This window comes from Mustela putorius, unplaced genomic scaffold (assembly GCF_011764305.1).
Source record: "Mustela putorius furo isolate JIRA1106 unplaced genomic scaffold, ASM1176430v1.1 tig00003869_pilon_pilon_pilon, whole genome shotgun sequence".
NCBI classification, from domain to species: domain Eukaryota; kingdom Metazoa; phylum Chordata; class Mammalia; order Carnivora; family Mustelidae; genus Mustela; species Mustela putorius.
Genome location: NW_025422021.1, coordinates 27,871,317 through 27,887,939, shown reverse-complemented (window position 1 = coordinate 27,887,939; position 16,623 = coordinate 27,871,317). Strand labels below are relative to the sequence as shown.

General features: G+C 40.8%; 1 protein-coding gene across 25 annotated transcripts in view; it reads right to left on the bottom strand.

Annotated features, from left to right (window-relative positions):
* NEB (nebulin) overlaps nucleotides 1–14,413 on the bottom strand; it is a 207,739-nt gene extending 193,326 nt beyond the window's left edge. For all 25 annotated transcript variants that reach the window (XM_013051923.2, XM_004743838.3, XM_004743843.3 and 22 more), the window contains exons 1-9: nucleotides 14,308–14,413; nucleotides 13,605–13,690; nucleotides 13,020–13,084; nucleotides 9,298–9,339; nucleotides 7,539–7,760; nucleotides 5,423–5,530; nucleotides 4,844–4,948; nucleotides 4,064–4,168; nucleotides 3,319–3,423 (exon numbers count right to left, since the gene is read on the bottom strand). In XM_013051923.2, the coding sequence (XP_012907377.2) occupies nucleotides 3,319–3,423; nucleotides 4,064–4,168; nucleotides 4,844–4,948; nucleotides 5,423–5,530; nucleotides 7,539–7,760; nucleotides 9,298–9,339; nucleotides 13,020–13,055 (723 nt within the window). In that variant the 5' untranslated portion in view covers nucleotides 13,056–13,084; nucleotides 13,605–13,690; nucleotides 14,308–14,413. The remainder of the gene's footprint in view (nucleotides 1–3,318; nucleotides 3,424–4,063; nucleotides 4,169–4,843; nucleotides 4,949–5,422; nucleotides 5,531–7,538; nucleotides 7,761–9,297; nucleotides 9,340–13,019; nucleotides 13,085–13,604; nucleotides 13,691–14,307) is intronic.
* Nucleotides 14,414–16,623: the final 2,210 nt, after the last annotated feature.

Sequence of the window (16,623 nt, the reverse complement as noted above, 5' to 3'; positions counted from 1 at the left end):
AGCTTTAAGTAGTATAGACTTTATTTTAGGCATAGGGTGACTGGTATTTTCTATGGCTGGCTAAGTCCTCAGAGAATAAGAAACGTCCTGTCAGGAGAAATGCTTCCTAAGTATGACATCCTGTCAAAAACTTCAGAGAAATCAGATCTAGGAGTCCCAATTTCTCAGGAACCTTGTTCAGAATTCTGTCTAATTAGAATGCTACACTCTGGATCAACTTAAAGACTATCTTGGTATTTGTAAAATTATTTGGTCTTTGCTCAGATAGCAAGAAAAACATGATAAGTAGGTTTCAGAGAAACAGGAAAAGGGTGCAGGAAAGGGACAGAAAGCTTCCAAACCCAAGTGCTTGGTTTGAAATCTACATGCCTACCCAGCATTATGTTCTGTGAACAACAGCCTGCTTGGGGCTCTGTGCCCCAAAATTGTAGAAGTTCATGGTACGGACAACAGTATTAATAGGCACGTTGGTAATCTGATACTTGGCGCATAACCTGCAATTAAATTAAAAGCCCTATCTTAACTGCCAAGTTCTTCTAAGAAAGGAGGGGAAGATTCTACTTCATGATTATATATTCTCCATTATGGATTCTACTGAGAGATCTCAAAAATGGGGTCAACTTAACTGTTCAGAGTCCCTAGCACTAGACTGACATGGAGGCAACCCCCCAGCTCTCCATTTGATGAAGAAAGGGAGACATGTGGAGATTAAGTGTCTTCTTGGAAACTTCTTCCTAGGCTTATATGACATGGCATTTCCTGGTTCTCCTTCAACTTCTCTGACAGTTTGTTCCCTCATTCTTTTGCTGGCTCCTTTCCAGGTGTCCTAAGTATGGGCGTCATCCAAAACTCTGCTCTTGGCCATATGTTGTTCTGCCTCCCTCATACGGTTTCGCATCTTCAGCTGTCCCTTTTATTCTGAAGACTCGCAAGTGTTCATTTCTTGTCCTGTTCTCACACCTATGCAATAGAATGAATTTCTAATTTATCCATAAACTGCCTTGATCAGAATGTTCCACCATCTCAACTCTGTTTCTCTATTCATTAGTGCACCATTACTAGTTGTAGCCCTATATGCCCAGACTACCAGACTTCCTCATAAACTCCTCTATGTGTCCCCTCACTCCTTCATCTCCAATATCCAATGTCCTTAACCCTTTTAAAATACTTATTACCTTCAGATTCCTTTCTTCCTTTCCTTTGTCCCTGTCATCCCTTTGGTCTCTCTGTATTACTAAAACAGTCTTCTTCAAATGATCACAATTTTTCCCAGTCCCAATCTACTATATTGTCCTTCAGATTTTTTCCAAATCCTACTTTTTACCATATTGTTTTCCCCTCCAAAAATCACATGATATCTCTTACACACTACCATATCACATCAGAATTATTTCGTCTGATTTTCAAGGTCCTGCTACCAGTTTCTTAAAAGTGCCCTCCTAACTAGGCACCCACAACATTCACTTTCTTTGTCCCCTTAAGACTGATTTCACCACTATTCCTTTGTTCAAGGGTATTCTCTCCTTGAAATGCCTTTCCTGTTCGCCCCTTCCCTTGGGACTGCCACTTCGGCATGGCCTTCTCTAATTACTTGCATGTGCCCTCTCTTCCAGCAAATATTAGACTATAGAATTTGCTTTCTAAAATTTTTGAAAAATTTTTTTCTTATTGTTTAATATGTAACAATTTCATTTTATCTGATCATAAAGTCTCAAGGGAAAGGATGAAAACTTCTTGTCATACCTTTCTATCCCATCAGCTATGTATGCATAATGGACTTTCAACAAGTAACTACTGATCACTTGAAAAAGGTTACACAATAATATTATATGTTCATGACATACAGAACCAAAAAGCTAACTTAAAAGAGAACCAATAAGCCCCTATATATTAAAACCAGTACAGTACTAGATAGACTTAAATTTTTGTTATGGCTTCTTTATTTTTTAACTTACTCTATGGAAAAACAGGAGTACACCTAAGCTATATTTTAATCAACTGTATGAAAACTGGGATAGAAATATGTCCCCTAAATTTGCAAATGATATAGAGTGAGAGGCGATAAAAGATTAAGACCTCAAAAGTTGGAAACACCATCAAATGATTATGCATAATTCCAGTACAAGGCAAGGTAAGATTCTAAGATCCATTAGAAATAAATCCTAGTAATTTTCAAGACACCAAATGACTTGTTAAGTCCACAGTGAGTGTTAGAGGTTTGAGGGGTCTAGTTGACAACTCAAGGAAAAACAACTTGTTATTTTTTAAAACCGTGTTCTCCTGAAGACAAGAGCAGAAGTCTGGATTTTCAATACAGACTCTAGCAAATCCAGGAGTCAAGACATAAAGCTCCTCAAAACAAGGGCAACTGTTAGAATCAAGTGGAGCTCTCTACTACGGCTGGTGCTTTCAACATAGGGACTCAACAGGCCTGCTAAATCCCTCTAAAAAAATGGTTTTCAAGGGCACCTGGGTGGCTCAATTGGTCAAGTGTCTGCCTTCAGCTCAGGTCGTGGTCCCACAGTCCTGGGATTGAGCCCCACATCGGGCTCCCTACTCCCTGCTTCCTGCAGAGCAGGGAGCCGACCTTTCCCTCTCCCACTCCCCCTTCTTGTTTTCCCTCTCTCGCTGTGTCTCTGTCAAATAAATAAAATCTTTAAAAAAATGTTTTCAAGGTCGAAGACACTAAAATTCTGGCCAGTGGGGACTGCTGACATTTTATGAACTCTGAAATACCCTTCATGTCTCTGAAACATCCTCTATGTATAGCTGATGGCAAGAGATTTTTGTGAGAGAACTACACAAACACGTTTGGACAAGTGTGTCAGTCCATGTAGAAAAGGGGAGACACACCACAATTCAGACTTTATAATTAGGATAGCAAATCAAAAGCCTTCAATAACATTTTTCACTTAATATACTTGAGAAAGTGTCTATGAGCCCAAAGGCTTTTTTAAAATGCCACTCTATTGTCACAGAAAAAACTTCAACTCCAGCCAAGGAAACAGAGGGCACATGCGACAGTGGAAAGAACTTGGGGTCACATGACCAAGCTTCTAATCTGGGCTTTGCCACTAACGACCTATGTGGTCTCAGACTCAGGTTCTTCACCTAATAAAAAAACAAGACTGTTAAATTAAGTCTAATAAAATTATAATGTGATGTCTAGTTAAGACACCATAATGATTCTAGACAGATTCATCTGCTATAATGACATTTAGCCTTTTTGAAAAATTGCAGTGAATATCTGGCCAGAAGACATAACTTGAGGTGTCCCGATACCGCACTCCCCAACAATGTTGACTGCACTTGACTTACGTCACTGAGGGCTTTCTGGGCTTGGGCCACCCTTCTCAGCTCTGGGCTATCGTTGTACGGGTAAAACAAGCTTTTGTCAGCTTCCCAGTCCTCAGTGTACAGTTTCTAAATCAGAAAAGGGAGAAAAATTATGAGAAAGTGAGTTCCCACTTACACGAAATACACGATTTTGAATTTATCCATCAGTAGCAAGAAGAAATTAGGCAAGGTAAAAGCCAAGGTAAATGGAATCTGCAGATAACCTCCCCTTCTCCACTCAGTCCAAGTGATATTTATTATTAGCTTGTCCTCTTCTTTTGACAAAACTTATTTTCAGAAGGGCGGATGTGTCTGATTTTGTTTCATTTCCTCTCTGGGACTGTACCTGCTTCCTACAACAAGGACTAATGCAAGTGTAAGGAGCCAGGAAATACTTTGCATGGTCTCTATCATGAAAAGCATTTAATAAGCGTGATAGCCAGAAATGCCCCAAGTGTAACCCAATGTTTGAGAGCCAGTTCCCAGGTGCATCTTCGTTCGCCCCTACTCGTTCTCCCCATGTTGCTTAGCTTCCCCCCAAGACCCTCTCCTTCACTCTACTCAAGAGCTTTCCTCTCAGTTCCTCCCTGCTCACCTCCATCCCTGAAACCCACATGGCTCAAGGATACTCACAAAAAGTGAGCATTCCAGATCATCAAGAGGACTGGGTATTGCTCTGATTTATGTGGGGGAAGGAGAGAAGCAGCGACAGAGCAGAAGCCCTTACCTTACTGAACATGGCTGTGTTCTTAACTGCCTGGACAAGTTCAGGGGCATCAGGGGGAAGCAGGTACTTATCCTTGGTGTCTTCCCAGTTCTGCTTGTATAAAACCTAGACAGAAAGAGCAGAGGACCAGTGGTTCATGTCTCCCCGAAGGGCATGAGGGTGTAGAGAACAGAGAGCTGTGAAGTCTTTCAAATTCCAAGTGTCCTCACACCAAGGCTGCCCATGTGCCTATGCGTTACTAGCATCAGTTAGGAAAACACTGACCACATCAATGTCCCATTAATACTTTTCCTATGCTGGTAAGCTTTTACTTGAAAAGTCTGATTTTTTAAAAATAAATCATGATTAGGATTCTCCTACAGATTCCTTTCAAAGGCTGCAAACTTCTTGGCCATTGGCTGAATCGGGATAGGGGACATGTTCCTTTTGACTTATATGGTATTTTTTACAATGTTTTAAATTAGTTGCTTACATTTGAAATTTGAGGATTTCTTGTAAAAATTAAGCTCTCTGACTGGTTTAAAAATAAGTAAGAGACTCTGGCAACACTGGGTCTGCCTTTCCAGGCCACCATAGGCCTTCCAACCCACTTCAGTCGTCCGGTGGCCTCGATGACGCACGTGCAGCCTGGGTCTCCCTCACTGTGAGTTCACAATGCCCGGGATTCAAAAGAGACAGATTGGCAAGCAGGATTAGGCCTGTCCAGCTCTCTCCTCTACGGCCTGATAGAGGTCACCTACGTGCTCTTCAGCATCCCAGCCATCCACACCATGACCTCACCTTACTGACTTGCTGCGACACTTTCTTTGCATGTTCAATGTCCTTTGCTTTTTCGTCTACGTGACAGATAGTTTTAGCAACATCGCCATCCATTCGATACTTAACCTGCAGAAATAATGCACAGAGTTCATGACAGGCATGCCCATGTGAGTACAGTAAAGGAAATCTATAACCCAAGAGCACTAACCTGACGACTCACTGTCTGTTCCGCAAAGCAAAGTTCCTACATTTTAGGAAGAAAACTGCGATCTCCAAAGGTCTGCCGAGCTCCTACATTCCCTGCATATCTGCTTTCCTGGCAGAGTTTCAACCTCCCTGCACTCCTCCGAGGAGGACCACCGTGAACTCGAATTCCCCATCTCATATCATCTCTTGCTCACTTATTAAGCCAAGCTTTTAGATAGCTCTTGGGGTTCGCATTTAGAGCCGCACAATCTTGAGCCAACACTTTCTCTAGATTTCTGGACTGGCTCATAGTAATTCGACTCTTCTTTTTGTCTATACATTTTAAGGCCCCCAATTCCCAGAGATGGGCATGTTTTTGACATGTCTCGCCTTTATTTTAGAAATGCAGCCCACCTCACTGAGTTGATCTTGCACTTTCTTGATCCGGCGAAGTTCTGGGGTATCAGTTGTGATGGCGTATGGCTGTCCTTTTGCTTTCTCATAGTTCTCCTTGTATTTATTCTGAAAAGAATATCAGATATTAGCCTAAAACCTGACAAGACAGCAGCAGAAATTTCAAGCAATACATTCACCCCTTCTGATAAAAAAAAAAAAAAATCCTCCAAGTTCTAACAATTATCAGTTATAACAGCTTTCTTTTTGTCCCTTGTCCGATTCTTAGCAAAAACTAAAATAGATTTGTTCATTATTCTTCCTAAACATGGTTGGATACTTGAGACAGTAGAAATTCTATTACAGACTATTGTCTTGAAAATGCCCTAAAATGATTCTCTCAATGTTTTCATTGTCTGAATGCACACATAAAAAGTCCGAACCTCAATAATTTTAGAAAATAAATATAGAAATTATCTGAAAAGATTTGATTGCTAATACAATGCAAAAATATTCAATTCAGAAGTTGTAGCTAAATCTTAATGGTTTCTATAGCTGAGACACCAGCTGAATTAATGGAAAGTCTGAATTATGGAGTATTTTGAAAAGGAATGCAATTTCATTATTTCCGCTAAATATACAATGAGTTCTTGCCTTAATAACAATGTGCATAATTTATCATTATTAATGCTTCAATTGTACTCCTAAATGTAGTCAACAATATAAATTATACTCTTGATTTTATCACTAACCACTTTAAAAATACTATAAACCTTTGCCAACATTTTCTTCAGACTATCAGAAATTCTAGGTATTATCATCAGAATTTATGAGATTTTATGGCACTAAATGGGCAAAAAAAGTTTTCTGTTATACTGAATACTGCAATGATAAAGGAGGCAAGATAATCTCGTTTTTAGAGCCCAAAGCCTTAGGAAACTAGGTTTTAGGCCATTCAAGAATCTGAACTGGAAATTGGCCAAATAGTCCCCAGGAGTTAACACTAAACCAAACATGGCCATTTACCGACCAATCACAATGGGATGCTTTTGACTTAAGTCCTTAGTCCTATATAATTCAATGTTCCCATGAGCTGCTTTTCATTTTTTCCAAGCTCCCGGAGGATGTGCAATGAGGCCATCTAGTGAGACATCAGCTTGCATGGACAATCCACAAATGAGATCCATTCACATGGGTCTCAATCTACTGCCAATCAGTATAAATTATTACAGTCTAACTGTACATGGAAATTTAAGGACCAGGGACCTTCAACAGCAGTGATTCTCAACCAGAGCTTCACATTTTCAAAGCTTTTAAAAATCTCCCTGCACAGGTCCCAACCTCAGACTGATTAAACCAGAACAGCCTGGGTATCAGTAGTTTTAAAACTCCCGGAGGATTCTGATGAGCAGCCACAGTTAAAAACCACAGAGCTGGGGCGCCTGGGTGGCTCAGTTGGTTAAGCATCTGCCTTCAGCTCGGGTCATGATCCCAAGGTCCTGGGATCAAGCCCAGTGGAAAGCCTGCTTCTCCCTCTCTCCACCCCCTGCCTGTTCTTTCTCTGTCCCTCTCAAATAAATAAAATCTTAAAAATCAAACAGACAAAACAAACAAACAAAACGTTGTTCTAAGATATAGTCAAACATTCCGATCCTCATTTCAGATGAGCTCTTAGTGTGATCCTGGTTTTCTAAACTACACTTCTTCATCATACAGCTCTTGAAGACCTTTTTACATATTGTTAAGTATCTGGGTAAGGGCATTCTGCTCAGACACAGTTTAAATAGATGTTCTTTAGCTTCTGTGAATGGATTTCAACTGAATCTTTATTTATGACTTCATGATTCTAGACTGGCTAACAGATTTTGATTAAATACCAATAAATGCTTTGTGACTGGCCTCCTGCTTATTTTGTGGGAATAATCGCAGTAAGGATGCTTTCTCTGATGCTGCAATGGTGCCAGTGAATTACATGAGAGGAAAATTCAAGAGTCACGAGAGCTTATATTTCTGCAGGGAAGTCTTTGTCTCACACAAGGCTGAGAAACAAAATTCAGCCGGCGCCAAAAACAGCTGGTTGAGAGTCAGTACTTTCTCAATAATAAAACCAGATTAGCAGAAGTTGTTTGAAACTTACTGGGCTAAAGAGTTCCTGCATCTTCTGACTGTGTACAATGTAGGGGGTCATGAACTTCGAAGAATCCAGTTTCTTCCGGATAACCTTCTTCCTCTCCACTGGCTTGGTGGTAACCGGCTGTGCCGGTACCGGCTGTGCCAACGCGGGTTTGGAAGGTTCTGACTGCTCATAGTCAGATGTGGTTGTCCGTGTTGTCGTAGTTTCATAGATTTCTGTTATTGTCTGAAAATGGGACACGTAGTTCAACATTGTTATGAAGTAAAAACTGTGATCGTGTGATCTTGGTATAAAGGCATTATTCTGATCACAAGTCAGACTTCCACCCCTCCTGTAACTTCTACCTGTCTAAAACAGACCAAAGCAGGACATCATACACTCTGTCCAGTGAAGGTACATCACATTATGTAAACTTGCTTGTTCAGGAGAGTGTGTAGTCAAAAGATTACTCCTTCCTAACTTGCTACACAGTGCCTTGAAACTCCATTTGTGTAGAAAGGAACCCAAACGCTTTCAGGTTGGATAAAAATCAGAAATACAATATTCTTAAACATTTAAAATCTTCTTAAATCGTTTGGGTAGAGGAAAAGCAAACTTGGGATGAGAGAACAAAAGATTAAGATGATCAAATAAAGCTTGACTTCCTGACTTCATGTTCACTTTTAAATGAGTCTAAGAAAAAGTGGGTTGCTTGTCCCATAATGAACCTGAGTGCCATGTACACTAATAAATGCGTACTTAGGTGGACAAGGGCAATGATGACAACATGGGGGGTAATTTTCCTTAACAACAGTCCTATGCATGTGGTAGGTGGGAGATGATGGTTTCTTACAAGAGCCTGTATAGTAGAAGAAACTAAGGCCCAAAGTTTAGGTCTAGTCCAAGGTTCAAAATACTGTATGTAAGAAAAGAAGGTAAGTAGCCAAGTCGTAGCACGATTTCCTTCACAGCAAATATCCTCTGTACCGATGGACGAGATCTAGCATTGGTTTGTAAAGAGAAACCAAGGCAACAAGGGCATTGGATGTCTAGGACAACTTTGTCAGATCATTGCTAATAGATTGTTTTCTGCCCATTGTTACTGATGTATGCTTGATGGTGACAAATTAACCAATTTACAGCATCTAAAATGTTAGGTTTCATGCAGTCACAAGCTCTTCAAGCAGGTTCCAGGAGAGCCATCACTGTCATGCTCAAGAGAAACAGCTCCATTCAGAAAAGGAAGCACAAGTGAAACATTTCACCCTAAAAAAATACCATCTTGGGATACACATGGGAAAGGCTTATGTGCTACAATCTAAGTAACATTTCATTGCCTCATCAGGGACAAAGGCTTGGAGGTGTCATTCCCTGTTGGCACAGATGGTGGCCCACAAGTTACGACTCTAAACAATATAATTGCGGGTCCCCGTTCAACTCACATGTCCAAGGCCATGCAATTGGTACAGTCACAGAGTGGTGATAGCCAATGATAAACAGCTACTTATTTTGAGTAGTACCACCTACCCCCCAAAAGACCACATGAACAATGGGGAAACCATCCCCAGCCACTTTGGATATGCTGAATAGCAAAGACAGTGACATAACCTGTCAAACAGGTAGCGTTCATTCTTGTACCATCAGCAGCCACGCACATGTAAGTGACTGATTCTCTCTCAGACTCTCCCGTCGCCAGCTTTGTAGCCCTGGGAGTCTGTGAGGAGAGAAGGCTCTGACTGCTTTCATCAGCATGCAGCTCAAGTGGACATGGGCTGGGTCTTACCTCTCCCGGCACCTCTTCATAGACTGTCTCCTCTGTGTAATACTACAAATAGAACACAAAGGAATCATGAGAACAAAGCAGAAGTCACTTCTCCTCTGCCTCGGCTGAACCAAAGGACTATTTCACTACAGCCCAGTTGGTGTGCACTAAGTGTGGGAAGGAAGTACATGACGGGAGCCATTTTAGCTTGGTGAAACTTCAGGGAAGCTAACGTGAATGCCATCAGACGAGGCAAGGAGATGCAGGGTGAGGAGAACAGGGTCTGAAGTGGGTTCTCTGCCAGAGGCAGTTATTTTACTTATGACAAGCAAAACCTTTTCTTCTGGTACCCAGGGCATAATTTGCAGAGAAAGTAGGAGAACAAAATCCTAGGTATGTGGGCTGTGCAGAAGGAACTTGATATAACCCACTGTTTGTGACTAACAATAAAACAAAATAGATCTCCTTGACTGGACTGTGTCATGGAAAGACTAGATTCAAAAGCCTATACACATCTCAATGACCCCTAAGTCCCCGTAATTACTAAGAACGAGAGTCCCTTCCAGAGTGAGGGGTGCATCCGTATATGGCACGATGGTCCTGAAAGGATGCAAAGATGAAAATCTGCAAATGCCAAGGGGAGAAGGAGAAATGCTAGGACCTCTCAGCATAAGATGTGGGAAAGTGAGGCTACAGTTGACAATTGAGGGCTCTGAGGTACTTGCAGGCTGGATCTGAAATCAAACCTACTTTTGTTCTACTTCTGACATCACCAGCAATAAATAGAAGCTGACAGGAACTGGCTGACATTTTGTTTCAGATGCGTAAAGGGAGTGGAATCCTGCCCCCAGCCTCACCCGGCAAAGCTGGGCAAGCAGAACGAAAGACTCAGGCCAAGGCACGCAAGGAAAGGGACAAAAATGAAACACTGGGCTCATTTTCTCGGTTCACAAAATGTATATCGCTGTAGGCTTCATTTATCTTTTCTCTGTCATCAAAACATATGCTCAGGGAGAGAGAAAAACGCGAACTACAAAATTTTCCTCAGGTGGTCTCCTTTCTTCTGCCCTTGGCTCGGTGAACCCTTATCAAATTAGTTAACCATTGCCGATAGACCACTGGCTCTATTTCATCTGCAGGAAGATTAATATAAAATTTACCTAATGTCCCTTACTCTTGCACTTTCTTTTCTTCTGCACTAGTCCTTTAATTTAAAAATCTACTCTCCAGGGACGTCTGGCTGGCTCAGTCGGTTAAGTGGCTGCCTTTTGCTTGGGTCATGATTCTGGGGTTCTGGGATGGTTCCCTGCATCGGGCTCTGGGAGGGGCTGCTTCTTCCTCTACCTGCTGCTCGCCCTACTTGTGTGCATGTGCTCCCTCTCTGTTAAATAAATAAATAAATAAATAAATAAAATCTTAAAAAAATAAAATTTAATATCCATCTGTAGGTCCTTAGGCACAGCAAGAGAAACCACAAGCTCCCACAGGACGGAGACTTTCTCTTTTCTATGCCTTCATCACATGGGAAATATCATTTGGACACTTTAGGGAATACTGTTTGATCATGATCCACAGAGAACCATGCCTCTGGCCACACAAAACATCAGGGACTGGAGAAGGAAGTATTAAACTAAAGCAAATGATTCACGACTATTTTGGATTTTCTTAGCACCCAAGGAAAAGCAGTTCTTGGTAGCCATCCAGTTTTACCTTTCCTGGGCTCTCACCATGGGTAAACGTATCTTGGAAATAAGCTTATAAAAAAAGCAACACTACCCAAATGGTTGGCATTAACTCATGTGCCAAATCCCACTTTTAGAGCTGTGCCACTAATTAGTGCATCCTCGTTTCTTTTCCTTCCTATCCGAGTTTCAGTTTGAGTAGAGTGATAGTACAATTTTATTTAGATGTCCAAGGCCCCTAAAAGATCTCTTTCTCAAGCCAGTTCCTGGCTTTGAACTCTTCCTTGACCATTTTCTCAAATTTGCCACCATTCCATTCTTCATGGCATCTTTTTTGAGGTCTGAGGGACCTTGGTTGAATATTCCCTGGTGAGAAGTCTATCAGTTTAGCAAATGCTAGTCAGACCCAGAAGCAGTAATAGGAATAAAATGGCAAGGATGAGAAGCCGAAAAATAGCCCCCTCCATTTTTGTGACATCTAGTCAAATCAATCAGGTCTAACGCTGAAGACAACTTCCAATGACCAAAGAACACAATTATTTTGAGAAAACCAAGGGATTTTTAACTTGGAGGCTAAAAAGAATTACTGGTATTACTACCACAGGAAGGCAATTTAATTTTAAATTGTGTCATTGTTGAATAGTGATTATTCTAACTCATGGGGACATTTGTAAAATGCACGCCAGTAATACTGACCATTGAGAATGTAGCCTTCAGCACTTAAGCCACAGATAATCATTATTATACTGTGGGAGATTCATTCTGTGTTTTGTTCCTAAATCCTTCGGTAATAAGATTAACTTTATTTGTAGAACAACAAATTTTTCTTCATCTAAATGTGGACCAGTCATTAAAATAATCTTCCAAAGTTAAATTTTGGCACTGTCATTTAGACTTTGGTTCTGGGTAGCTCTTAATTTCATCCTGATAAAAAGCACAGGTTTTCAAAACTGCCTCCAAGTATCTTAGGCACGTGGAGGTTTCCCTATACTTAGATCATCATTAATTGTAAATTAAGTACTTTCAGATTCAATTTCAATGTTTTTCTATGGATTACAGCCCTCAAGCCTTGAGATTCTAGAATGTGAAGCTGAAGGCAAGCATTGATGAAGAAAAACCATAACATGACAAAAACAAAATTTTATAAAATAGATAATTAACAGCTTTGTAAAATGTATCAGATGTCCATAAATAACCCAGAGGAAATTTTTCAGGATGTCCACTTAAGTCTTTGTTTAAATTTTCTTCAAAATTTAAACACAAAAGCTAGTCTTGTTCACTTAAGTAAACAGAACGGGAGTTGATAGGAAAGTGTGGCTCCAAATGTCACTTGTGAGCATGATGAGTTCATATATACAGGTACCTGTGCACGTTTACATATATGCAAAATCTCACATATAAAATCTCCTAAGTATATTATCCTGAACACTGATTCCATATCACCCTTTAGGTAATCAGCTGGTTGAAGCAAAGAGTAAGTTTTCCCTACTGCTGTGTGGAAACTAAGAGTTCAGTTTTTAGAATTGTCCCTTTGTCTCCTCTGTCCCTTGCTCAGGAGGGTTGGCAGGTGGGGAAGAAGGTAGATTCAAGAGGTGCCTGGGTGGCTCAGTGGGTTAAGCCTCTGCCTTTGGCTCAGGTCATGATCTCAGGGTCCTGGGATCAAGCCCCTGCATTGGGATCTCTGCTCAGCAAGGAGCCTGCTTCCCACTCTCTCTCTCTGCCTACTTGTGATCAGTCTCTGCTAAATAAATAAAAATCTTTAAAAAAAAAAATGGAGGTAGTTTCAGAAGATCGATTAAAACCTGCCTTCACCCCACACCATGTTTTTCTGAGAGTTTAAAGAAAAGCAAGAGTGGGAAACAGTGATATTTCTTTTCAATTCTAAATCCCACATAATTATAATGAAACTGAACATAAACTATTACTTTCTCATGCTTTAAATAATGAGTCTTTGTGAAGTTATAAGAGATGATGTATTTCTCAAATGATGAATTCACCTACACAGCTTTGATTGTCGCCACATGAAATACGTGGCTGTCAGAGTCAGCTTTTTCATCTTACCTCCACCACCTCCTCATATTCTTCGTCATCTGCCATTTTCCCAGAGTAGTAGTGGCACCTACAAACTTTTCATATTCCAGACAAATGAAAATACATTAGCATCTATCCCTAGGACTGAAATCACAACACCATAAAAACAGAATTTAACACTTCTCCATCCGACACACCCGTAGATCATTGCAGGTTCCGTGACAGGAGATATTTAGATCCCCGTCTAGAAACCTCAAACTTTAAATTAGTCTCTTGATTCCTTCACTAGTAATACATCAGATATTGCTACTTCTAGCTATACAATCCATTTAGTGAAAGTTATAAAAGGAAGCAAGTAAGAGGCTTCGGATTCAAAGAAACAGGGTATTTACATTTCTAAATACTTGCAGAAAAACATTTTCAGGCAAAAGTATTAGTGAAAAGAAGGTCAGCTTGGCTTCTAGAAGTTAGAATTTTTCGCTAGCACCGAAATTCTAGGAGGGCTGCTTTAGGTCTCTCCAGGGCTCTAACGCACCCTAGCAGTCTATCCTACATTTGGAATTAGAACACAGAAAAACAAATCTGTCAGTAGCTTGAAAAGAGAAAAACAGAAACCTCAAGGCAATGGGGTTAATTGTTTCCCGAACACCATTGGCTTATATGGATTATTTCTCTTCTGCTTCTGTAGCTCTTCCTCAAACCTGAAAAATAAGAAATGTTCAAAGCGTTGACTGAAGTAAATCTAAGAATGTGGGTCTTTGGTTTAAGCTTCTAATTCAGGAGCTACCGAAAGGCTCTCCCAAGGCCTTCTCAGTTTGACGCCAGAGAGCGGGACTCTTCTTGATAAAAGTGGATGATGACTTGGAGCAGCTGTCCCTTCGGCCCGAAGATATTTGCCGTGTAAACCAATACCCCGCCATGGCTGGTTTTGTTAAGCTAGGGAAACTGCCACTCCTTCGGAGGCAAATGAAGCCCAGTAGAACAGGATAAATATAGGAATGCAGAACACAGATCCTTTTACATACTAATATATTTAGAAAAGAAAAATCAAAGGCGAAAACTTAAAAATATTGTCTGTTAGACGGGAGAACCAACTCAGGCGAGCAGTAGGTTGGTTAGTGCAGGCCTTGACTCTCATCACAACACATCGGCAGATTAAGTAGGGCCTGAGGAGGGTAATAGGGTTACAAACTTCTCCAGTCCCATTTCCATCCCTAATTTCCCCAGTTCTGACCCCAAACTTTGGAAACTACTTCAAGGGAAGCTGCAGAACATCTCCAGCAAGAACATGACAGAAAAAGCCATCAGGGGGCCTTACCTTTACTCTATCAAATCAATTTCCTCAGCAGCAAAGCCTCTCCCAACTCTTCCCTCCCGAGAACCCCAGGCAAGAGCCTGGATGGTGCCTGGGCTCCGAATGATCATGTGGCTCCGGCAGCCAATCAGAACTGGAGCCGCTCGAATTTCAGGAGCTAAATATACTGCGTGATCTTCTGAAAACCACCTGTTCATCAATTCCACTAAAGGATAAAGGGTAACAAATTGCTTGCTCAGAACTATTCAAATGTAATGGAATTTTACTTAATTTCCAGCACATGGGGTTCCACTTTAGGTTTAATCTCTCATTTCCCCATTTAATACCACACTCGTGCAAAAAAAAATTTTTTTTTGGATAAAAAATGCATGTCTTTGAGGGGCTGTGACCCCTCTAGAGCTGCTTTCGTCAGGTCAGTTGTCTCCCTTTCATGGAGGTAAACACAGTTCCCCTGGCACTGCTCACCAGGTAAGTTCCAGGCCTTCATGTGAAGTCAACAGAGGAGTAAAATCCACGAAACCACAAGTTGGCAAGAACAATGGTTAGAATGGTGAAAAGATGAAATGACAGGCGAAAATATTTAATGTGATGCTAGCTAAGATAGCCCCAGGGTGTAATTAGAGAGAATAGGCCCCATCCTTTTTTTGCTACTAAACCAGGGTGGCTGGATGCCTGGACCACATTCATTATCTTCTCCCTCCTTAGGTAAAGGCCCAGGGCTGGGAATACAGAGCCTCTTTTATATGTGACTGGGTTTCTTTTATTTCTTTTTTTTTTTTTTAAAGATTTTTATTTATTTGACAGACAGAGAGAGATCACCAAGTAGGCAGAGAGGCAGGCAGAGAGAGAGGGGGAAGCAGGCTCCCCGCTGAGCGAAGAGCCCGATGTGGGGCTTGATCCCAGGACCCTGAGATCATGACCTGAGCTGAAGGCAGAGGCTTAAACCACTGAGCCGCCAAGGCTCCCCTGTGACTGGGTTTCTGATTTTCCATTTAGGCAGGTGGCTTCTAGAGGCCAAGTGTGAATGCAAGCACAAAAAGTTTCAATTTCCAAACAGCAATAGCAGATAAAATTAAAATCAGTAAATTACCAGGAGAAGATAATGCTCTATTAGATAAGTCAGTGTACCACACTGAGTTTGTAAAAACTGCCTAGCAATTTTCTATCTCAAGACAATTTTCACTGATTTAATCTCTCACTAAACCTCTGTACTAAGGCAAAAACCCTGTGGGTCACCCGAAACTTGACACGGATTTGACTTTAAACCTATTGTATGTAATAGTTCCTTTTTTTAGCTAGATGTTAGGAAGTATTGTCACATTTCGAACAGATGTACCTCTCCCCCTTCCGTGATTCATATGGTGGCAATAAAATTGAACATCATTTTATTGTCTTAACTTAATTAAACCTTGTTCATTTTCTATGTTCTCACAGGTTTTATGATCAAGAGATATGTGTACAATATGAGACCATCCCGTTGGCAGATGTGAACTAGAGTTGACTTACTATTCATTATGTTTTAAATGATGGTGTTAAATTGAAAAATAATTCAGGCCCATTTTAAAACACACAGTATAAAATCACATAAAGTAAAAATAATAATAATAATAATAATAAGCATAGGCATTCTGATGCTAACCTGGAACTAAGTCCCCTAAGCATGGAAGAGCCACTCTATTTTCCTGTCTTGCCTATGGCCACCTCTGTGGAGAAAGAATAAATGACCCCTTGATTTATCGGTAGGCTCTTATCACATGACTTGCACATAGGAAGGGCTCCATAAATGTTGGCTTGTATTATTTTTAAATTATTATTACCATTTTAAAAGATTTTATTTATTCATTAGAGAGAGAGAGACAGAGGGCAAGCAAGGGGAGGGACGGAGGCAGAGGGACAAGGAGACACCGTCCACCCCCCACCAAACCGAGTATGGAGGTTGAGGGGGGACCTCGATCCCAGGACCCTGAGATCATGACCTGAGATAAAGGCCGATGCTGAATTGACTGAGCCACCCAGACACCCCTCATTATTATCATTTTTAGACATTTTATTGGAGTCTTCATGCTTTACTTTGAGTTAGATTGAAACATTGTGACACTTCTGAAATCAGACAGTGGTTAGTCTAAGCATTTATGAACCAATAGGAGTTTGGCTCTAAGCCTATACATATCCAAGTATAGAAGGATCATGCCTGTGGACCAGAATAGACATAATGGAGAAGATGACATGGTAACAAAGCTTTTGTTTTGCAGTTTATTCTTGTTTTTTTTTTTTTTTTTAAGACTTATTGATTTATTTTAGAGAGAGAGAGAGACAGCA